The sequence below is a fragment of the Pongo pygmaeus genome, chromosome 11 (genome assembly GCF_028885625.2).
Source record: "Pongo pygmaeus isolate AG05252 chromosome 11, NHGRI_mPonPyg2-v2.0_pri, whole genome shotgun sequence".
In the NCBI taxonomy this organism is placed as follows: domain Eukaryota; kingdom Metazoa; phylum Chordata; class Mammalia; order Primates; family Hominidae; genus Pongo; species Pongo pygmaeus.
This window is the reverse complement of record NC_072384.2, coordinates 68,723,907-68,742,180: the sequence shown is the minus strand read 5'-3', so window position 1 is coordinate 68,742,180 and position 18,274 is coordinate 68,723,907. Positions and strand designations below refer to the sequence as shown.

The 18,274-nt window shown below is 42.2% G+C and overlaps 1 protein-coding gene across 1 annotated transcript in view; it reads left to right on the top strand.

The window, feature by feature from the left end:
* LRP2 (LDL receptor related protein 2) overlaps window positions 1–17,293 on the top strand; it is a 231,935-nt gene extending 214,642 nt beyond the window's left edge. The window contains exons 71-79 of the mRNA XM_054476935.2: window positions 1,635–1,754; window positions 3,882–3,972; window positions 4,820–4,887; window positions 5,059–5,179; window positions 5,728–5,857; window positions 6,916–7,017; window positions 11,753–11,860; window positions 15,335–15,406; window positions 15,589–17,293. Of these exons, the coding sequence (XP_054332910.1) occupies window positions 1,635–1,754; window positions 3,882–3,972; window positions 4,820–4,887; window positions 5,059–5,179; window positions 5,728–5,857; window positions 6,916–7,017; window positions 11,753–11,860; window positions 15,335–15,406; window positions 15,589–15,756 (980 nt within the window). The 3' untranslated portion in view covers window positions 15,757–17,293. The remainder of the gene's footprint in view (window positions 1–1,634; window positions 1,755–3,881; window positions 3,973–4,819; window positions 4,888–5,058; window positions 5,180–5,727; window positions 5,858–6,915; window positions 7,018–11,752; window positions 11,861–15,334; window positions 15,407–15,588) is intronic.
* The last annotated feature ends 981 nt before the right edge of the window (window positions 17,294–18,274 follow it).

Below are 18,274 nucleotides of genomic sequence, written 5' to 3'. Positions count from 1 at the left end.
GCATCTCAGCCAGCTGATGCTCAGGGAAGGCGGCTCCTTTGGAAAGTGCTGGTGGAGTGGGGGTGGGGGTGGGGAGTAGAGTCCCAGCCCAGCCTGTTTGAACCAAGAGTTCTGAAATTTGAGCATGCCTCAGAATTATCTGGAGAGCTTGTTAAACATAGATTCGTGGGCCCCATCTGTTGCACTTCTGATGCAATATGCCTGAGGTGGCCTAAGAATTTGCATTTCTAGTTCTCCTGTGACGTTGATGCTGCTGGTTCAGTGACCACATTTTGAGAACCGCTGCTCCAGTCCCTTGCTATTCAGAGTGTGGGCCATGGGCCAGGAGTCTTGGGATCCTATGGGAGCTGGCTAGAAATGCAGTCTCTCAGGCCCACCCCAGACCTTCTGAATCAGAATCTGCATTTTAGCAAGATTCCCCAGGTGGTTGGTAGCACATTCAAGTTTGAAAAGCTCCACTCTGGAGGGCCGACAAAATGGTAATGAGACAGATATTGATGGAGGCTTTTGGAAGATGTCTTACTAATTTATAGGTATGCTTTGTCTGTGGTTACATCTTGAATGACGGACTATCAGGATCACAGAATGTTAGTCTGAGAAGGAATGTAAAGATTATCCACTCCAGTACAACCCTTGGATAAATCATATGCTAAGGTAGAATTAATAAGATTCTAGACTTACCTAGGGACCTCTTAATGATAATACTTGAGCTCTATCCCAGACCAATTTAAGTCTGAATCTCTGTGAATGGGCATCAATAGGTTTTTTTTTTTGTTTCGTTTTGTTTTTTTGAGACGGAATCTTGCTCTGTTGCCCTGGCTGAAGTGCAGTGGTGTGATCTCGGCTCACTGCAAGCTCCGCCTCCCGGGTTCACGGCATTCTCCTGCCTCAGCCTCCCGAGTAGCTGGGACTACAGGTGCCCACCACCATGCCCAGCTAATTTTTTTTTGTATTTTAAGTAGAGACGGAGTTTCACTGTGTTAGCCAGGATGGTCTCGATCTCCTGATCTCGTGATCCACCCAAAGCGGCCTCCCAAAGTGTTGGGATTACAGGTGTGAGCCACTGCACCTGGCCTGACATCAATAGTTTTGAATAGCTCCCAGGTGATTATGAGGAATCATTGCTCTAAATTCCCTTTTCTTGCAATTAAGGTAACAGAAACCCAGAAGAAATGTCTCCTTGGAGGGTTGGGGTGGAAATCACACCCAGTATACTTTGGATAGACCATATGTTATGATCTGTCCAGTTTTGGGTAGTGACAAATCTTGATACAATATGTGGATCTCACTGGTCTTTTGAACCATCTCAAGTTGTTTAGCACTGAGTAGATTTTGAGGTTAGGCAGTGAACCAGACACCCACCTTCCAAACCTCTCAGGTCAGCAGAGAAGATAAGTGATGCCAATAGAAAATGTGAGTGGTACAGATATTGGCCTGAGGGCCTAGAGAGGGACTATCCCACTGCAGTGTGATGGCCGAGATGATAGTGTAAATGAGGGTGAGTAGCCAGCTGACACGTGGACTAGAGGTATTGAGAGGCTGCCTAGGCTCTGCTGTCACCTGCAGAGCCACTTGCAGTTGCTGGGTATTCTCATTCTGTCAGGACCTAATTGCTGTTCTCCCCCGCTTTCCAGTGCCCAACCTTTGCAAACAGATCTGCAGCCACCTCTGCCTTCTGAGACCTGGAGGATACAGCTGTGCCTGTCCCCAAGGCTCCAGCTTTATAGAGGGGAGCACCACTGAGTGTGATGCAGGTAGGAGCACTGCCCGAGCAGCCACGGGGACCTGGGAGCACTCCTCTGCTGCCTTCAGGAGTCAGAAGAATCCCTGTATGCTGGGTCCTTTGCAGCAGAGTGGGGGTGGCTGGAAGGAGGGATAAGGGATGTGGGAGGTATGAACAGAATTGAGTGGGACTTAGGGGGCAAACAGAACTGTGTTCCAGTGACTGCTGAGAATTATTTGCTAAGATCTGCAGAAATATAGATCCAGTGCCCCTAATCTATTGCTGTGTTGTTTTGTAAAGACATTTTGAAGAGTGAGTTTTTATAAGACCTCTACCTCAAGCTGGATTCCCATTGTCCCAGAATCCACTCAACCTTAACTGTAGCTCCTCAGGGTACAGAACCATGTTCAGTTTTGACAACTGAAAAAGGGCTACCTTTTGAAAAGTGCTTTATATTATCAGGAGATGAAGACCAGCATGAGGAAGCTGTGGTTTAATTCTAGTCGCAAACGCTGTGGGTGATCTATTCTTGGCAAGACTTTTTTTCAATGACTCTTTTAAGGAGTTAATAAGCCGGATGGGGTCGAATAACTAGTGTCCCTAACTAGCATCCGGTGCCGGAAAAGCCTGTGAAAAAGTCATCCTGCAATTCACTAGCGGCCCATTTTATGGCTCACAGCCTTAGGGCCTTCCCCCAGTTTTAGCTGATGGGGAAAGGAAAACGCTTAACCACCTTCTACCACCAGGGGGAGCAGGCAGCTAGACCAGGAACCACCCTTTGACGCATTCCAAAAAGGCTGAAAAGTTGGCAGGTTTAGGGAATGAATCCAGGGAGAAAAAACTGCTTCTTGTCTCCCCTCTTCCCCTACTCTTGCACTCATCCCAACGCTACTGGGGAAATATTGGTAGGAATCCAATATTTCGAGCCGTATTTGGAACAAAATGACAATTTCAGGCTTTGAGACTTGTTCTATGCTGTGGATAGATTGTTTTGCCACTTACTGCAATTTCACATCGTAGGAGCAGTGTGGTCCTGGTTGTCACCTCATCTACTACTTTTCTCATTTAAACTTTTTGCCAAGTGGATTTTATTAAGATTCTTGTTTTAAAGAACTTTAACCGAAGTAAGCACACGAATGATAGCAGTCATTCCATATGGGGCCTCAGTTTGGTATAATAATTAAGCAATTAGTCCAGTGAGATTTCTTGAGTGCCAGCTATGTGCCAGGCACTGTTCTAAGTGCTGGAGGTAACAGAAGTGAACAAAACAGACAAAACCCCCTGTGTGTATTGAGTTTACATTCTAAGAGGACAATAAATAGAGAAGTCAATAAATATATAGTAGATCAGGTGGTACTATGGAGAAAATGAAGGCAGGGGAAGAGGGATGAGGATGGGGTGGGTGGGGATTGTCCTTTAGACAGTGTTCAGGGAAGACCTGTCTGATACAGTGAACAATGAGTGGAGACTCAGATTGAAGGACTGAGCCAGGAGGGTATCTAGACTCTTTAAATAATATACACATGTGACCTATACTTATTAAGCATCTTCAACATATAAGACACTGAAGCACTAATTTCTCATCAGGCACATCCTGGGAGTATGTACGGGCCTAGCTGGGAGCAGGGACTTGGAGTAAGGGCAGTTTGGGAGGACTTGAAAACTCAGGAGCTCTCTAGCTAGCTGCTTATCAAGTATCTCTATATCTGTAGCTATGTGACTGCCTGTGGACCTATCAATTACTGATGCTTTGGTGTCTTTAGTTGAAGTTTCAAGGTGGGTCTACATTAAACTCTTGATTTTAACTGGGTTCACGGAGGAGAATTCTGAAAACTTCAAATGAGAATGTGAACATTTTAAGATATTATTTTACCACTAGGTTCTTGTAACTGTTAATATATGTGCTCCAGAGTCTAGTACCTCTCCATTGTTTTTTGGGAAAAATTCTATAAACTGCCCCCTTTCTTTCCACTAAATGTGTGTTACTCTCCAAGACCTTAAGGAAACTCACTGGACTTAGGGGGAAGGTAAGCTTTGACAGGGAGACTAATTGGCTGGCCCTCCCCTCCTCCCACCCCTAACCCGGGCCAGTTTGCATGGTGTGGGCACTTTGCTGAGTACAGCTGACTAACACCTGCATGGCTTTCCCTTCCTGCAGCCATCGAACTGCCTATCAACCTGCCCCCCCCATGCAGGTGTATGCACGGAGGAAATTGCTATTTTGATGAGACTGACCTCCCCAAATGCAAGTAAGTCTGAATGTTGAGGTCCCAGCTATAGGCTTTGCCTCTTCTGGAGAAATTTGAGACCTTAAAGTAGCCAGGAAAACAAATACAGGAACCTCACCAGTTCACTAATTCTTACATTTTAACCAGCTTGCCTTCCCTTGAGGGGGTCTACAGAGAACTGAGGCAGTGCTTCTTTAACTAGAATGTGCGTAAGAATCCCGTGGAGATCTGGTTCAAGTGCCCATTCTCACGCACAGAGATTCTGCATTTCTAACAAGCTCTGGGTGAGGCCACAGGGTCTTGGACCACACTTTGGGGAACAAGGAGTTAAAGAATTGGCAGCAGTATTTTCCTACTCACCTGGTATTGTTAATTACAACAGGGCTGTGGGAGAAGAGCTGTCTGCAGGGCTGCTTTAGTACAAGGCACTCGTGATGAGCAGGAAGACTGGGATGAAGATTCGGAAAGAAGATGACTGTGTTAAGAAAACTCTAACATGGAGCAAGATAAATAGATGTCTTTAAAAAGCATTTAATGAAAGCATATAAAAGAAAAAAACATAACCATGGTTTCCATTTGTACTCTCTAAGGAAGCATTGCATAGATTAGACACCAATAGGTTTTCGTGGCCAGACTCACCCCATCGGTGCCACAGCTACTCCATTAAAAGTGCATTTCTAAACTCAGAGCACTGTTCTTTCTGCTTGGTTTCTCTTGGCAGAATAAACAAAAGTCATGCAAGATACATTGCCTGTTCAACATGTAATTTATGCAATCAAAGCTCTCTCTACTTCAGGATGTGCTCAGAAAAATTCAGTAGAAGCCTAAGAACATAACAGCTAGTGAATGATTTGCTTTTTCCTTTCAGGTGTCCTAGTGGCTACACTGGAAAATATTGTGAAATGGCGTTTTCAAAAGGCATCTCTCCAGGAACAAGTAAGTTTTAAGAATGTGAGCAACCTGGAAATTACTCATGGCCCCTACGTTGAATGCTGTCACAGCTTTTCTACTTAACCCAGTCTTTGAAGGAGTGGTCCTAGCCCCTAGTTTCTGCCAGGATTGCGGGCTTCCGTGTGTTGATGTGCTCTCTGCTCTCTTCTTCTATAGCCGCAGTAGCTGTGCTGTTGACAATCCTCTTGATCGTCGTAATTGGAGCTCTGGCAATTGCAGGATTCTTCCACTATAGAAGAACTGGCTCCCTTTTGCCTGCTCTGCCCAAGCTGCCAAGGTCAGTTTCATTATGGGGAACGTTGATGTTTGAAGCCTAAGTAATTCATATGAAGCCATGTGAAGGACTTAGTTTTCTTTCTAAGTTAAAAAAGCACAATATGCAGTTCACCTATTCCACAGAAACAAAAAGTAGTGAGGATGTAAAGCAGTCACTTCAAATCACAACTTCTTAGTCAAGTGCTTCTCTAAAGCCTGAGTGACAAGGCTTCTCTAAAGCCTTGTAGTCCAAATGGTTGTGCCTACTGGTAGGTGTTCAGGTCAGAGAGGAGTGAAAAGGCAGCTGTGTGATGGCCCAGGCTTTATCCTTCTGTGTGCTGGACTCTTTTTCTTTTAGATCTCATGGTTCAGGAATGTGCTTTAACGTTTCCAGGTAGCTTAGGGAACTTACTACCATATTTGACAGTGTAAATTTAGAGCGGGAATTGAGCATTACATTTAAGGAAGATTTGGCAATGTGGAGGAAAGGGTACTATTGTGAAAGGTTGTATTTGTTGTTGTTGTTGTTGCTTTAAATAACAAGACACTGTTTGGGTTACTTCTTTCCAGCTTAAGCAGTCTTGTCAAGCCCTCTGAAAATGGGAATGGGGTGACCTTCAGATCAGGGGCAGATCTTAACATGGATATTGGAGTGTCTGGTTTTGGACCTGAGACTGCTATTGACAGGTCAATGGCAATGGTGAGTATGGTTTCAAAATGATTATTTGAAGGTTGTCATTGATAGGATGAATACTTTTTATAAAGAATAAAATTCACCTAGAGAAGACTGAAATACAGTAGTAGGCCTCTCAGAATAAAGTCTGTACTACACAAGTTAGGAAACATTAGGTTTGTTGCTGAAAGGTGTCTAAAAACATTGGTAATAAAATTGGAATTCACCCCTGCTCTAAGCCACGCTGTTGAATTGGAATCATGAACAGTCTGAAGTTTAACTTGAATATTGAAGAGCTTTCTGGTTTTTTTGAGGGTGGTGTGTGGGGAGGACATGATATTTTGTTTTTATTTGATGACTTTTATATGTATAAAAGGAGTAGGGAACTATACTTTTCCTAGTGTCATATATTTTTCTGCCAATGTATAGTGGTGAAATAAACAGTGATTTTAGAGTTGGCATTGGTCCAGACCACGGCTCTGCCACCTACTAAGTATGTGACAATAGACATGGAGCTTGATATCTCTGACCCTCATTGTCCCTATTTGTAAAATAGGTACAATAATACCTCCTGGGAGGACCAAATGAAACACTTTATGAGGGGGCTGCCACAGTCTTGCCACTGAGGGGGCTTTCTGTAATCAGTATTGGGAAACCACTTTCAGAATTTTGTCTCTCCCTCAAATCTTTCATTGTTTTCCTTCCCTGAAAATATATTATCCACTCTTTTTCCTTCCCCTGTCTCCTTATTCTTCTTTTCTTCTTCCACCATTATCCTTTTCTCTGTTGCCCAGACCCAATTCCCAAGTGAGTTATTTAAGAGAATTTGGATATAAGAAGAATGTTTCCATTTCCTTGAGTTGGTAAACTAGTGCATGTTATGTTACTTTGCATAATAATTTGCCATATGGAGGTCTTGGGTTTTGCTGGCTTTTTTTTTTTTTCAAGTTCCCTTTTGGGTAACTTTTGGCATAGCACCTAGCATACCTCCAGGTGTGAGGAAGGCACCTTTCTTTGTGTGTGAACCAGATTAGTATGGTGTAATCTCTCTCTGTTTCTCTCTCTCTCTCTCTCTCTGCCATTAGAGTGAAGACTTTGTCATGGAAATGGGGAAGCCGCCCATAATATTTGAAAACCCAATGTACTCAGCCAGAGACAGTGCTGTCAAAGTGGTTCAGCCAACCCAGGTGAGAAACCATACAGTCTTTTCTTTCACTTACTGCTGTTGCTGGATCTTAATCTATTGAGTCATGTCTTCTTAGGATTTTCCTAACCTTCCCTCCAAAGGGAAGGAAGCCTAGTGAGTGGTCCATGCTGCAGCTGCCCTATCTGCAGCAACAGGACCAACCCAAGGATATAAGACCTGAAAACAATCAGAATCCTGTTCTGTTGCACAGTGGTGGAGGTTTGGCAGCCATGCCGGGGCTGCTGACCAAGAACCTTTCGTTTTGAGTGGTGTCAGAGCAAGAGAGGTCTGAGTCCCTTCAGGGGCCTGGGAAACACAGTGCCTGAAGCACCACAGCTTCTCTACAAATACTTGTGAAATGAATAAGTGGAGAATTGTCAGGTCATTATACAGGAACTTGGGGACTGGGCCCACTCTCTGGTTCTTGCTGCTATCCCAAGCATGTGGTTTGAGGTGGATTAAAGGGAGAGGGACCTCTTATGCTTGCTGTTGCGATACTTTTCTGAAAAGTACAAAGGTCTCTAGAGTTAATGGGCGATATCTAAATTTCCTTGTTGCAGCCTTGTTGCGCAGTCATCTTTTTTTTTTTTTTTTTTTTTTTTTGTGTGTGTGTGTGAGCAACAAGGCTGTTTATTTCACCTGGGTGCAGGCAGGCTGAGTCCGAAAAGAGAGTCAGCGAAGGGAGATAGGGGTGGGGCTGTTTTATAAGATTTGGGTAGGTAAAGGAAAATTACAGTCAAAGGGGGGTTGTTCTCTGGCAGGCAGGAGTGGGGGTCACAAGGTGCCCAGTGGAGGGGAGTGTTTGAGCCAGGATGAGCCAGGAAAAGGAATTTCACAAGGTAGTATCATCAGTTAAGGCAAGGACCGGCCATTTTCACTTCTTTTGTGGTGGAATGTCATCGTTAAGGCAGGAACAAGCCATTTTCACTTCTTTTGTGATTCTTCAGTTACTTCAGGCCATCTGGGCGTATACATGCAGGTCACAGGGGATGCGATGGCTTAGCTTGGGCTCAGAGGCCTGACATTTATGCCTTCTTATATTAATAAGAAAAATAACATAAAATAGTATTGAAGTGTTGGGGCAAAGAAAAAATTTTTTGGGGGGGTGGTATGGAGAGATAATGGGCGATGTTTCTCAGGGCTGCTTCAAGCGGGATTAGGGGCGGCATGGGAACCTACAGTGGGAGAGATTAAGCTGAAGGAAGATTTTGTGGTAAGGGGTGATATTGTGGGGTTGTTAGAAGAAACATTTGTCATGTAGAATTATTGGTGATGGCCTGGATACGGTTTTGTATGAATTGAAAAACTAAATGGAATAAGAGAAGGAGAAAAACAGGTATTAAAGGACTAAGAATTGGGAGGACCCAGGACATCTAATTAGAGAGTGCCCAAGGAGGTTCAGCATAGCCCTGCCAGCAAAGATTATTTGCTTACTTTAAAAGGGAGTTAAGAGTGGCAGTTTCGGGATAGCACCAGGAGATATCAGCTGTGATGGCTTGGAGAAACAGTGTAAACCGGCGGTATAAACAAGAGCAGGGCATTTATGAGTAGTTGAGAATGGTGAATAGGAGTATGACTAGACAGAAGATAGTAGGGATGACAAGTTTTTTGGGGTGCAGTCCAAGTTGGTCTGGTGTCTGGAATGAGACTGGGGCTTAATAAAAAGGAGCATCTATACAGGAGCTTAAATGGGCTGTACCCTGTAGCATTCCGAGGACAGGCCAGAATTCTGAGAAGGGCAAGTGGTAAAAGTATTGTCCAGTCCTTTTTAAGTTGGTGGCTGAGCTTGGTGAGGTGTGTTTTTAAAAGACCATTAGTTCATTCTACCTTTCTTGAAGACTGAGGACCGTAAGGGGTATGAAGGTTTCACTGAATACCAAGAGCCTGAAAAACTGCTTGGGTGATTTGATTAGTAAAGGCCAGTCTGCTATCGGACTGTATAGGGGTGGGAATGCCAAACCGAGGAATTATTTCTGACAGAAGGGAAGAAATGACCACAGTGGACTTCTCAGACCCTGTGGGAAAGGCCTCTACCTATCCTGTGAAAGTGTCTATCCAGACCAAGAGGTATTTTAGTTTCCTGACTCGAGGCATGTGAGTAAAGTCAATTTGCCAGTCCTGGGCGGGGGCCAAACCCCAAGCTTGAGATGCAGGGAAGGGAGGGGGCCTGAGAAATTCCTGAGGAGTAGTAGAATAGCAGATGGAACACTGAGAAGTGATTTCTTTGAGGATAGATTTCCATGATGGAAAGGAAATGAGAGGTTCTAAGAGATGGGCTAGTGGCTTGTAACCTACTTGGAAGAGGTTATGAAATGATGACAGAATAGAATGGGCCTGTGAGGCTGGAAGGGGATATTTTCCTTGGTCTAAGAACCATTTGCCTTGTGTGGGAAGAGACTGATAGGTGGAAGTTTCAGTGGGGGAGTAGGTGGGAGTGACTAATGTGAAGGAGAAAAACTGACCGTGAGAGACAGAAGTTGGAACACTAGCTGCTTTTTTAGCTAATTTATCAGCATAAGCATTGTCCTGAGCGATGGGATCTGATGCCTTTTTGATGGCCCTTGCAGTGAATGACTCCAGCTTCCTCTGGAAGTAAAGCAGCTTTGAGAAGCATTTTTATTAAAGATGCATTAATGATAGAGGACCCTTGTGTGGTGAGGAAACCTCTTGCATGGCGGTGCAGGATATGGAAGGCATATATAGAGTCAGTATAAATACGGACGTGTAGTCCCTTTGCAAGAGTGAGGGCTTGACTTAAGGCAATGAGTTCGGCTTGCTAAGAGGTAGTGGAGGGGGGCAGAGCGGTGGCCTCAATGATAGATGTGGAAGATACTATAGCATAGCCTGCCTTTGCTGGTGAGTGGTGATTAGGCCTGGTGGAACTGCTATCAGTAAACCAAGTGCGTTCAGGGTGAGGAACAGGATAAAAGGAAATATGGGGAAATGGGGTGAATGTCAGGTGGATCAGAGAGATACAGTCATGGGGGTCAGTTGTGGTATCCGGAATAATGTGGGAGGCCGGATTGAAGTCTGGGCCAGAAACAATGGTAATTGTGGGAGACTCAACAAAGAGTGAGTACAGCTGAAGGAGCCGGGGAACAGAAAGTATATGCATCAGGTGGGAGAAAGAAAATAGATTTTGGAAGTTATGAGAACTGTAGAGAGTGAGTTGAGCATAGTTTGTGATTTTTAGGGCCTCTAAAAGCATTAAAGCAGTGGCAGCCGCTGCACGCAGACATGAGGGCTAGGCTAAAACAGTAAAGTCAAGTTGTTTGGACAGAAAGACTACAGGGCATGGTCCCGGCTCCTGTGTAAGAATTCTGACTGCACTAACCATGCCTAGGGAGGAAAGGAGTTGTTGTTTTGTAGAAGGGATTGAGGTTTGGGAGATTAGTCAGACACGATCAGCAGGGAGAGCACGTGTGTTTTTATGAGAATTATGCCGAAATAGGTAACAGATGAGGATGAAGTTTGGGCTTGACTGAAGTAATGGGGGCTGTCTGTGAAGCTTTGCGGCAGTACAGCCCAGGTAATTTGCTGAGCCTGATGGGTGTCAGTGTCAGTCTAAGTGAAAGTGAAGAGAGGCTGGGATGAAGGGTGCAAAGGGATAGTAAAGAAAGCATGTTTGAGATTCAGTCAGTCATCTTTAAGAAGAGCTGGGAGATGAAATAGGAATATAGGTGAAGGGAATAACTTTACATAAGGTCTGCATCAATAGCCCCAGCACCACTTCTACTGCTTGTCAACTGCGAACATGTGTCTCCTTTGTCACAACAACTATGGCCTTAGTGACAATGAATAACTGTCATTGTTAACACCTATGCTCCTTTTGAACTCGAGATATGGCACATTTTAATACAGAAACTAGAAATGTTTATTTTACAAATATTTTGTGATTTCAAGATCGGAAATGTTTAAATCTTGAAAGCATTTTCCCTGATCCTTTGATAAACAGATATGAAAACTTTAATCACATGATAAAAGAGATATGACATTTCATTTGACATCTTCACTTAAAATGAAATGAGGCCATGTATACAAATGCATATCCAAGTTTCAGAATAAACAAGCAATGAATGTGAAAATATAGGAAAATATAGGAATTGTCTACCTTGTAGTTTATTATGCATTCATGGTAATTTGGTCTTAAAAGGGAACCTTGGAACTGTATGAATGTTATAGAAAAATGCATAGAAGATTATTAATTCTATCATTCTCATCTTTTCAAAAATTCAACCTCTTTTTAGTAGTACTATGAAATCTTAATTTCCAAAGATAGGATTTATTAATATTCAAAGAAATTATTAAGATCCAAAGATAGGATTCTCAGTTCATCGGTGAGGTTGGGGAATTATTCTTGCTGTTCTTCTAGGATTTGGCTTCCAGTATATAACTAGAGTATGATTATCCAAAAATTTGGTCAACAGTGGGAGTAAGAAGGTATAGAGAATACAGTAGAAATTGCTAGTAATAAGTGAGAGTGTGACCAGTGAGGGATGTGTTTGCCTCCCAGGATTAAGGTATGAGGTGACTTAGTGGTTGCTGCTCTTGATTTTGGGGCGGTGGGAGTGATGTTTAGTCCTGACCTACTGGGTCATGCAATAAAAATGGTGCCTGATGATGTCTGCGGGAGAACAAGATGGCGAAAAGAGCCAGAGTTGGTACAAACTTTACAGCAAATTTATTTACTACTAAATTCTTTCAAAATTGGGTAAAGGCCTTTAATATGTCCACAGGTGGCTGTATCTGGAAATGTGGATAATAAGAATTATGGAAGTCCCATAAACCCTTCTGAGATAGTTCCAGAGACAAACCCAACTTCCCCAGCTGCTGATGGAACTCAGGTAACAGTTGCTGACTCCTGAAATAATGTGGGATTTGGAAAAACTTCGGGATGGCCGGGTTGTTATTAACCTTAAGCAAACAAGGGAGATTCTGGCAGGCTCAAAGATCTCAAGATGTGTTGACAGTTAATAAATATAATTTTTAAAAAAGTCATAGATTGAAAAACTTTCCACCAAATAAAGCTACATTCTAACGTTGAGTTGGGAATAATGTTCCTTGTAACATGGGAGGACACGTCACAAAGAAGAACAAATAGACTTCTGGATCCAGTATATTCAGACCAGAGACATTTAAGTTGAGAAATTGACTCAGTATGAATAAAGATTTCACTGTGTCAAAGATACAGATGAAAGATCCTTCTCTGTGTGCCGTGATTTCTCTACAGCATGCATCTTTTTTCTTTTAAGCTGTTCTTCGCTCTCCTGCTATTACAGATCCTTACCACTAGATGGCACTAATTTACATACTCTTTTTCCATTCATCATCCACCTATTCATTATTGGCCAACCAATCATCTAACTAACGTTATTCCCCTCGATGTGTCAGGCATGGTGTTTAATACTGGAGATTGAAAGAAAAAAATGCCACTAGATGGAGCTTCTTAAACATGCCTGCAGGTACTTTGCAATTGGTACACTATTTGGTCTGCAGGAAGAAATTCAATAAATATATTTGATATTAAACTCTGTATTAATGTATATCATTAGTTTTAATGAATGCATATGCAGCTATCCCAGATATAGCTGTTTGAATCTGGACAAACTGCTTTACCTCTGGGGCTGGAGTCCTCAATAATATTTCTCACTGGGGGCACTATTGGCATATTGAGTGGGACAGTTCTTTGTGCTACAAAACTGTCCTATGCACTCAGGGAATTTCAGTATTTCTGGTCCCTGTCCACTAAATTCCAGAAGTGTCTCCCCTCATTCAGTATGACCCCATAAATCACCTCCCCTCCCCCAACACATGTGCACTCACTCCTAGTTGAGAACCACTAGGATCTGGAATGTCTCTGTTCTAAGATTCTATGACCAATTTTGTGAAGTAATGTAAAGAAATGAAAGTCTAAGAGTAGTTGGAAATTTTACCATTTTATACAATCTTTATTTCTCAAATTTCATAGTCTATAAACATTGATATCTGGATAACTTGGCAGTCTCATTATCACCTTAAACATTGGTTTCTGTTCTGCTTATTTAAATCAAAATAAAATTTGAACTAAATTGATGCTGAGAAGAGTCTATACTGTACACCTTCTCAAATTCCCTTATTTCTTCTTTTCATGTCACACACACACACACACACACACACTCACAGACATACATAAATATTGTCTAGAAAGGAATTTTCAGTTTCAGATTTTTCAAGGGACTAAACATTTTTTCTTTAAGCTGTATTAAAAATGGATTTTGAAGATTAATTTTCCACAGACACATAGATGCTTGAATGTCATATATTTGGTCCTCCAAGCCTGAGTCAACCCCAAGCTAATGCCAGATTTATTTTAAATTTTCAACATTTTTTTCTCAGTCCATCTCTAGTCTAGTGATCTTCACTAAATAGAGATTTTCCCCAGCTGGTGCAGGAAGGGGACTGTGGTGGGGAGGCTGTAACCTCTGACCTGCATGTCTGTTATCAGAAACAAAATGTAAACTGACAGGCTCTTTCAAAGGAGAGCAGATCTTCACCAATTGTAGTCCTTTCTTTCTCTTCCCCTTGGTAATACCTTGGTTCCTCCTCTTACTTTTTTACATTAATGAGGCTGAGACCCTCTAAAATGTGTCTTCCATGATATGTCCAGGGATCTCACTGTATTTCTTCCCTCCTGGGCACTGAGTTAACAGCCAGCATGGTTTAAAAGCAGTAGAGGCACTTGGGTGAGATCACCTAGGTTGATTTGAATATGCCAGAGTCTCACAAATGTATCTTTCATCCATAAATAAGTTGAAAGACTAACAGTTAAAAACATGGGCTGGGCACGGTGGCTCACACCTGTAATCCCAGCTCTTTGGGAGGCCGAGGTGGGTGGATCACGACGTCAGGAGTTCAAGACCAGCCTGGCCAACATAGTGAAACCCCGTCTCTACTAAAAATACAAAAATTAGCTGGATTGTGGTGGCACATGCCTGTAGTCCCAGCTACTCGGGAGGCTGAGGCAGGAGAATCGCTTGAACCCGGGAGGCAGAGGTTGTAGTGGGCCTAGACTGTGCCACTGCACTCCAGCCTAGGCGACAGAGTGAGACTTCATCTCAAAAAAAAAAAAAAAATCAGTTCTATCATTTTCCAAAAGTTACATTGATATGCATAGGATCCCCCAAGGGGACAAAAACGAAAGTCACCATCCCTTTCCTCTTGTTAGTAATTGCTTAACTCCAAGTTAGCCATTTCATTTTGAAGCAATGACATCTAAGAGACTTTGGCCCGCCCCACTTAACTGTAAGCGCCCAGAGGCAGAGCTCTGACCTGAATGTCTTCATGTTCCCCTTGGGGGCACTATGTACAAAGGAGGAACTCACTTGAATGTGGGTTAAAGTGAAGACCTCTTCTACTTCTGTAGACCTGTGTTCCCCGCTCCTCCACAGGCTGGTCCCCTGCTTTCACAGAGTAAGAGACACCCCATAAAACCTGTGGGCTCCCTCAGCTCCTGTTGAGAGTAGGCTGTCTGTTCCCTTGTCTCCCACCAGGTTTTTGTCTGGCAGTCAGCACAACAGGCAACTTTACAGTAAGGCGTGGGCCACACACCATGGTCCAGGGTGATTCTCTTTGGGTTCTCCAGTTTACGGGCCTCTGGGTCCCCTGAGTAATCATTACCTGCCCTTCTACCTGCAATTTGGTTGTATAATCTTGCTGTCACTCAGCAAGTATAGGATAATAAGTGTACCAACCTCCAGGGTTTGTTAAAAAAAATCAGAAACTTGTAAAACTCTTAGAATAGTTCCTGACACATAGTAAGCACTCAATAAATGTTAGATGTTTTTGTTATTATTATTATTATGATACAGGAGGGAATGATGAAGGGAGAAGGGATACTCTTGAGTTGACCAAAGAATGTTACTTTAGGGAATAAGAGTTATAGTTTGGCTTCGCCATCGCCACCCAATTTTCAGGCAGCCCCAGAAATCTCTTTTTCTCCAGGTGCATCTTGTGTGTGTCTGTTTTATGTGTTCTCTCTGTACTGAGGTAACCAGGTGATGTGCTTGTAGGTACTATGGCACAAATTCTATAATAGATAAATTTGAAATCAAAGAAGTATTTAAAACCATTTGATGAAAAGAGCCCAGAGAGTTTCAGTTACTGTTCAGGGACCATAGGAGGAATTGAACAATTTACCATATGGGCTGAATCACATGGTCCCAGGTCCCAAATTGCTTTACCCTTCAGTAAGAAGAAAATTTAAAATTGAGAGAGGAGGAAAAGAAACCCAGAAAATAATCCCATTACTGAGAGGTTTTTGTTTTCCCCTTTTCATTTAGGTGACAAAATGGAATCTCTTCAAACGAAAAGCTAAACAAACTACCAACTTTGAAAATCCAATCTATGCACAGGTAATTTTTAACAATTTTTCTTAGCACAGACATTTTTTCTTAGAAAGTATTTGCTTGGTTAAATTGGACACACACTTAGATTATTCTGAGCAGAGTGGCCACAAATCGTCTTCTTTATGAAAAACCGTGTATGGTGACCTTGGGGGAATAGATGGCTGATTCCTGTTACGCTGTGTTCTTAGATGGAGAACGAGCAAAAGGAAAGTGTTGCTGCGACCCCGCCTCCATCGCCTTCGCTCCCTGCTAAGCCTAAGCCTCCTTCGAGAAGAGACCCAACTCCAACCTATTCTGCAACAGAAGACACTTTTAAAGACACCGCAAATCTTGTTAAAGAAGACTCTGAAGTATAGCTATACCAGCTATTTAGGGAATAATTAGAAACACACTTTTGCACATATATTTTTTACAAACAGATGAAAAAAGTTAACATTCAGTACTTTATGAAAAAAATATATTTTTCCCTGTTTGCCTGTAGTTGGAAGTATCCTGTGTGTCTTTTTTTACTTATGCCATCTCATATTTTTACAAATAATTATCACAATGTACTATATGTATATCTTTGCACTGAAGTTGTCTGAAGGTAATACTATAAATATATTGTATATTTGTAAATTTTGGAAAGATTATCCTGTTACGGAATTTGCTAATAAAGATGTCGGCTGATTTGGTTGGTGATCATTATAGTAAATGATCCAACGAGAAAAGGAATTGACTCGGGACCTTTAGCCGTGTCTAAAGAAGAGGCATCACTCATATTTCCTATAAAATTATCTAGGAAAGGAATCCAGGTCCCGCTCTTGGGTCCATTTTTACACATTAGCGCTTAATTAATGTTCAATATTACATGTCAATTTGATTAATGGGTATGTTGATAGGGCCACTGTGTGTTGTATAGACATCTGAACTTGACTGTAGGCTCCTCAGATACTACAGAAGGTAGAAAAAGCAATTCAGTTTGGCCCTTCTGTGTGTTGGCACTGTCTAACCAGAACTCTCTGTTTCATGTGTGTTCTCTCACTAGCTGCCAAGCAACATTTTTATTTGTGATGTCTATGAGGAAATCCCATGTCATTAAGTGCCAGTGTCCTGCATTGAGTTTGTGGTTAATTAAATGAGCTCCTCTGCTTGATGGACCCTGGAGCAATTTCTCCCCTCACCTGACATTCAAGGTGGTCACCTGCCCTAGTAGTTGGAGCTCAGTAGCTGAATTTCTGAAACCAAATTTGTGTCTTCATAAAATGAGGTGCAAAAAAAAAAAAAAATACCAGTTAAGCAAAGCCTTAACTGGGTTTTTGTTTCTATGAAAATATCATTATAATCACTATTTATTTCCTAAGTTGAACCTGAATAGAAAGGGAAACCATTCTTATTAAGCTTTTTATTGGGCCCTTTGGCTAAATGTGTACATTTATATTAGAATGTACTGTACAGTCCAGATCTCCAGATCTTCTCTTTAATTCTTATTGTTTTTTTGTTTTTTTTTTTTTAGAGATGGAGTCTTGCTATGTTGCCCAGGCTGATCTTGAAGTCCTGGGCTCAAGTGATCCTCCCACAAGTACGGGCATGAGCCACTGTGCCCGGCTTCTAGCTCTTCTCTTAAATAGTGGGTATAGTCTGCACAACAGGAACCATGGCAGGAATATACACTTTCCCATAGCAAATAGCATTCCCGACTCTCTGTGCTAATATTGCACATTTGTTAAACAATGAATGAATGGATGGATGAATGGATGGATGAATGAAACATATACTACTGATTATTTTATTCCAGAGTTCTCAAAATATTTGTTGCTGATATTTTGAGTGCTGACTGTAATTACTTTGATTAGATAAACAACTGGAAATAATGCTGCTGAAAAATTTCTAATAAATGTGTATTTTATCAAATGTTTTCTGTGTGCTTCATAAGCCCCAGTCATGAATCAGTTGTATTTTGCTGTGTAAAAAGCTTGAGGCTTTGAGTGCTCTTAGTCACACCAAGTCTGTACCACTCCTCCTTGGAACTGAATCCAGAGCAATTTGATTGAAAATCAAGCCTCTGCATTCATTTTTTTGTGTGTCCATGATATTCTGGGATGAGTTATAGGAAACGAATAACTCTCCAGAAATGAGAAGTTATCAAGAGTCGCAGGTAACCACTAGCATAGCCAGTCCTTGAATGCTGTCCGTGGCTAAGGCAGAGCAGGGAGGAAGGGTGCATATTCCTGTTTCTCTAATAACTAGTGTTCCCCTAACAGTCATTTGTCAAGAGGACAATTTCCCAGCCAGCTCCTTTAAGCATAGGGTGTGGGCCATCTTCCCGCTGTTAATCTCTCTGAGCCTCAGCTGCTGCCTCTATAAAATAGGGGGCTCGGTTGTGAGACCCCAGTGTGGGAGTGTAACCTAACACCCAGCATAAAATATACCTTCAATCAATGGAAGCCATGACTATTATCATTTATGAAGTGAAGGGAAAATGGAACAGCCATTTGTGTGTTTTAAAAAGTTCCTTGGGTGATTTAACGTAGAGCCTTGGTTGAAAATGACGATTCTAAATAGAAATGGCTGCTCTTTCTTTTTTAGTGGAGGAGGTTACAGAGGTGAACGAGATTGTGTCTGGGCCTTTGAAAGGATTAACACATATCTTGCCTATAATGAGGCTGAAGAGCAGATGATACAAGGTTTGGTCTTGCTTTACTGTCATTTGAAGGTGATAGGAAGGGCAGTAAACACTCCTGTACATAGAAATGGGAAAAGGTTGAGAAGACGGAAGTGCATATTCACCTCACAGCACAGGGAACTGAGCCACCGCTGAAATAAATATACCTTTCCCAGATTCTTCCAAGGATCCTGAGGAGTTGTTTGAGTTTGTTGTATACATTCTGAATA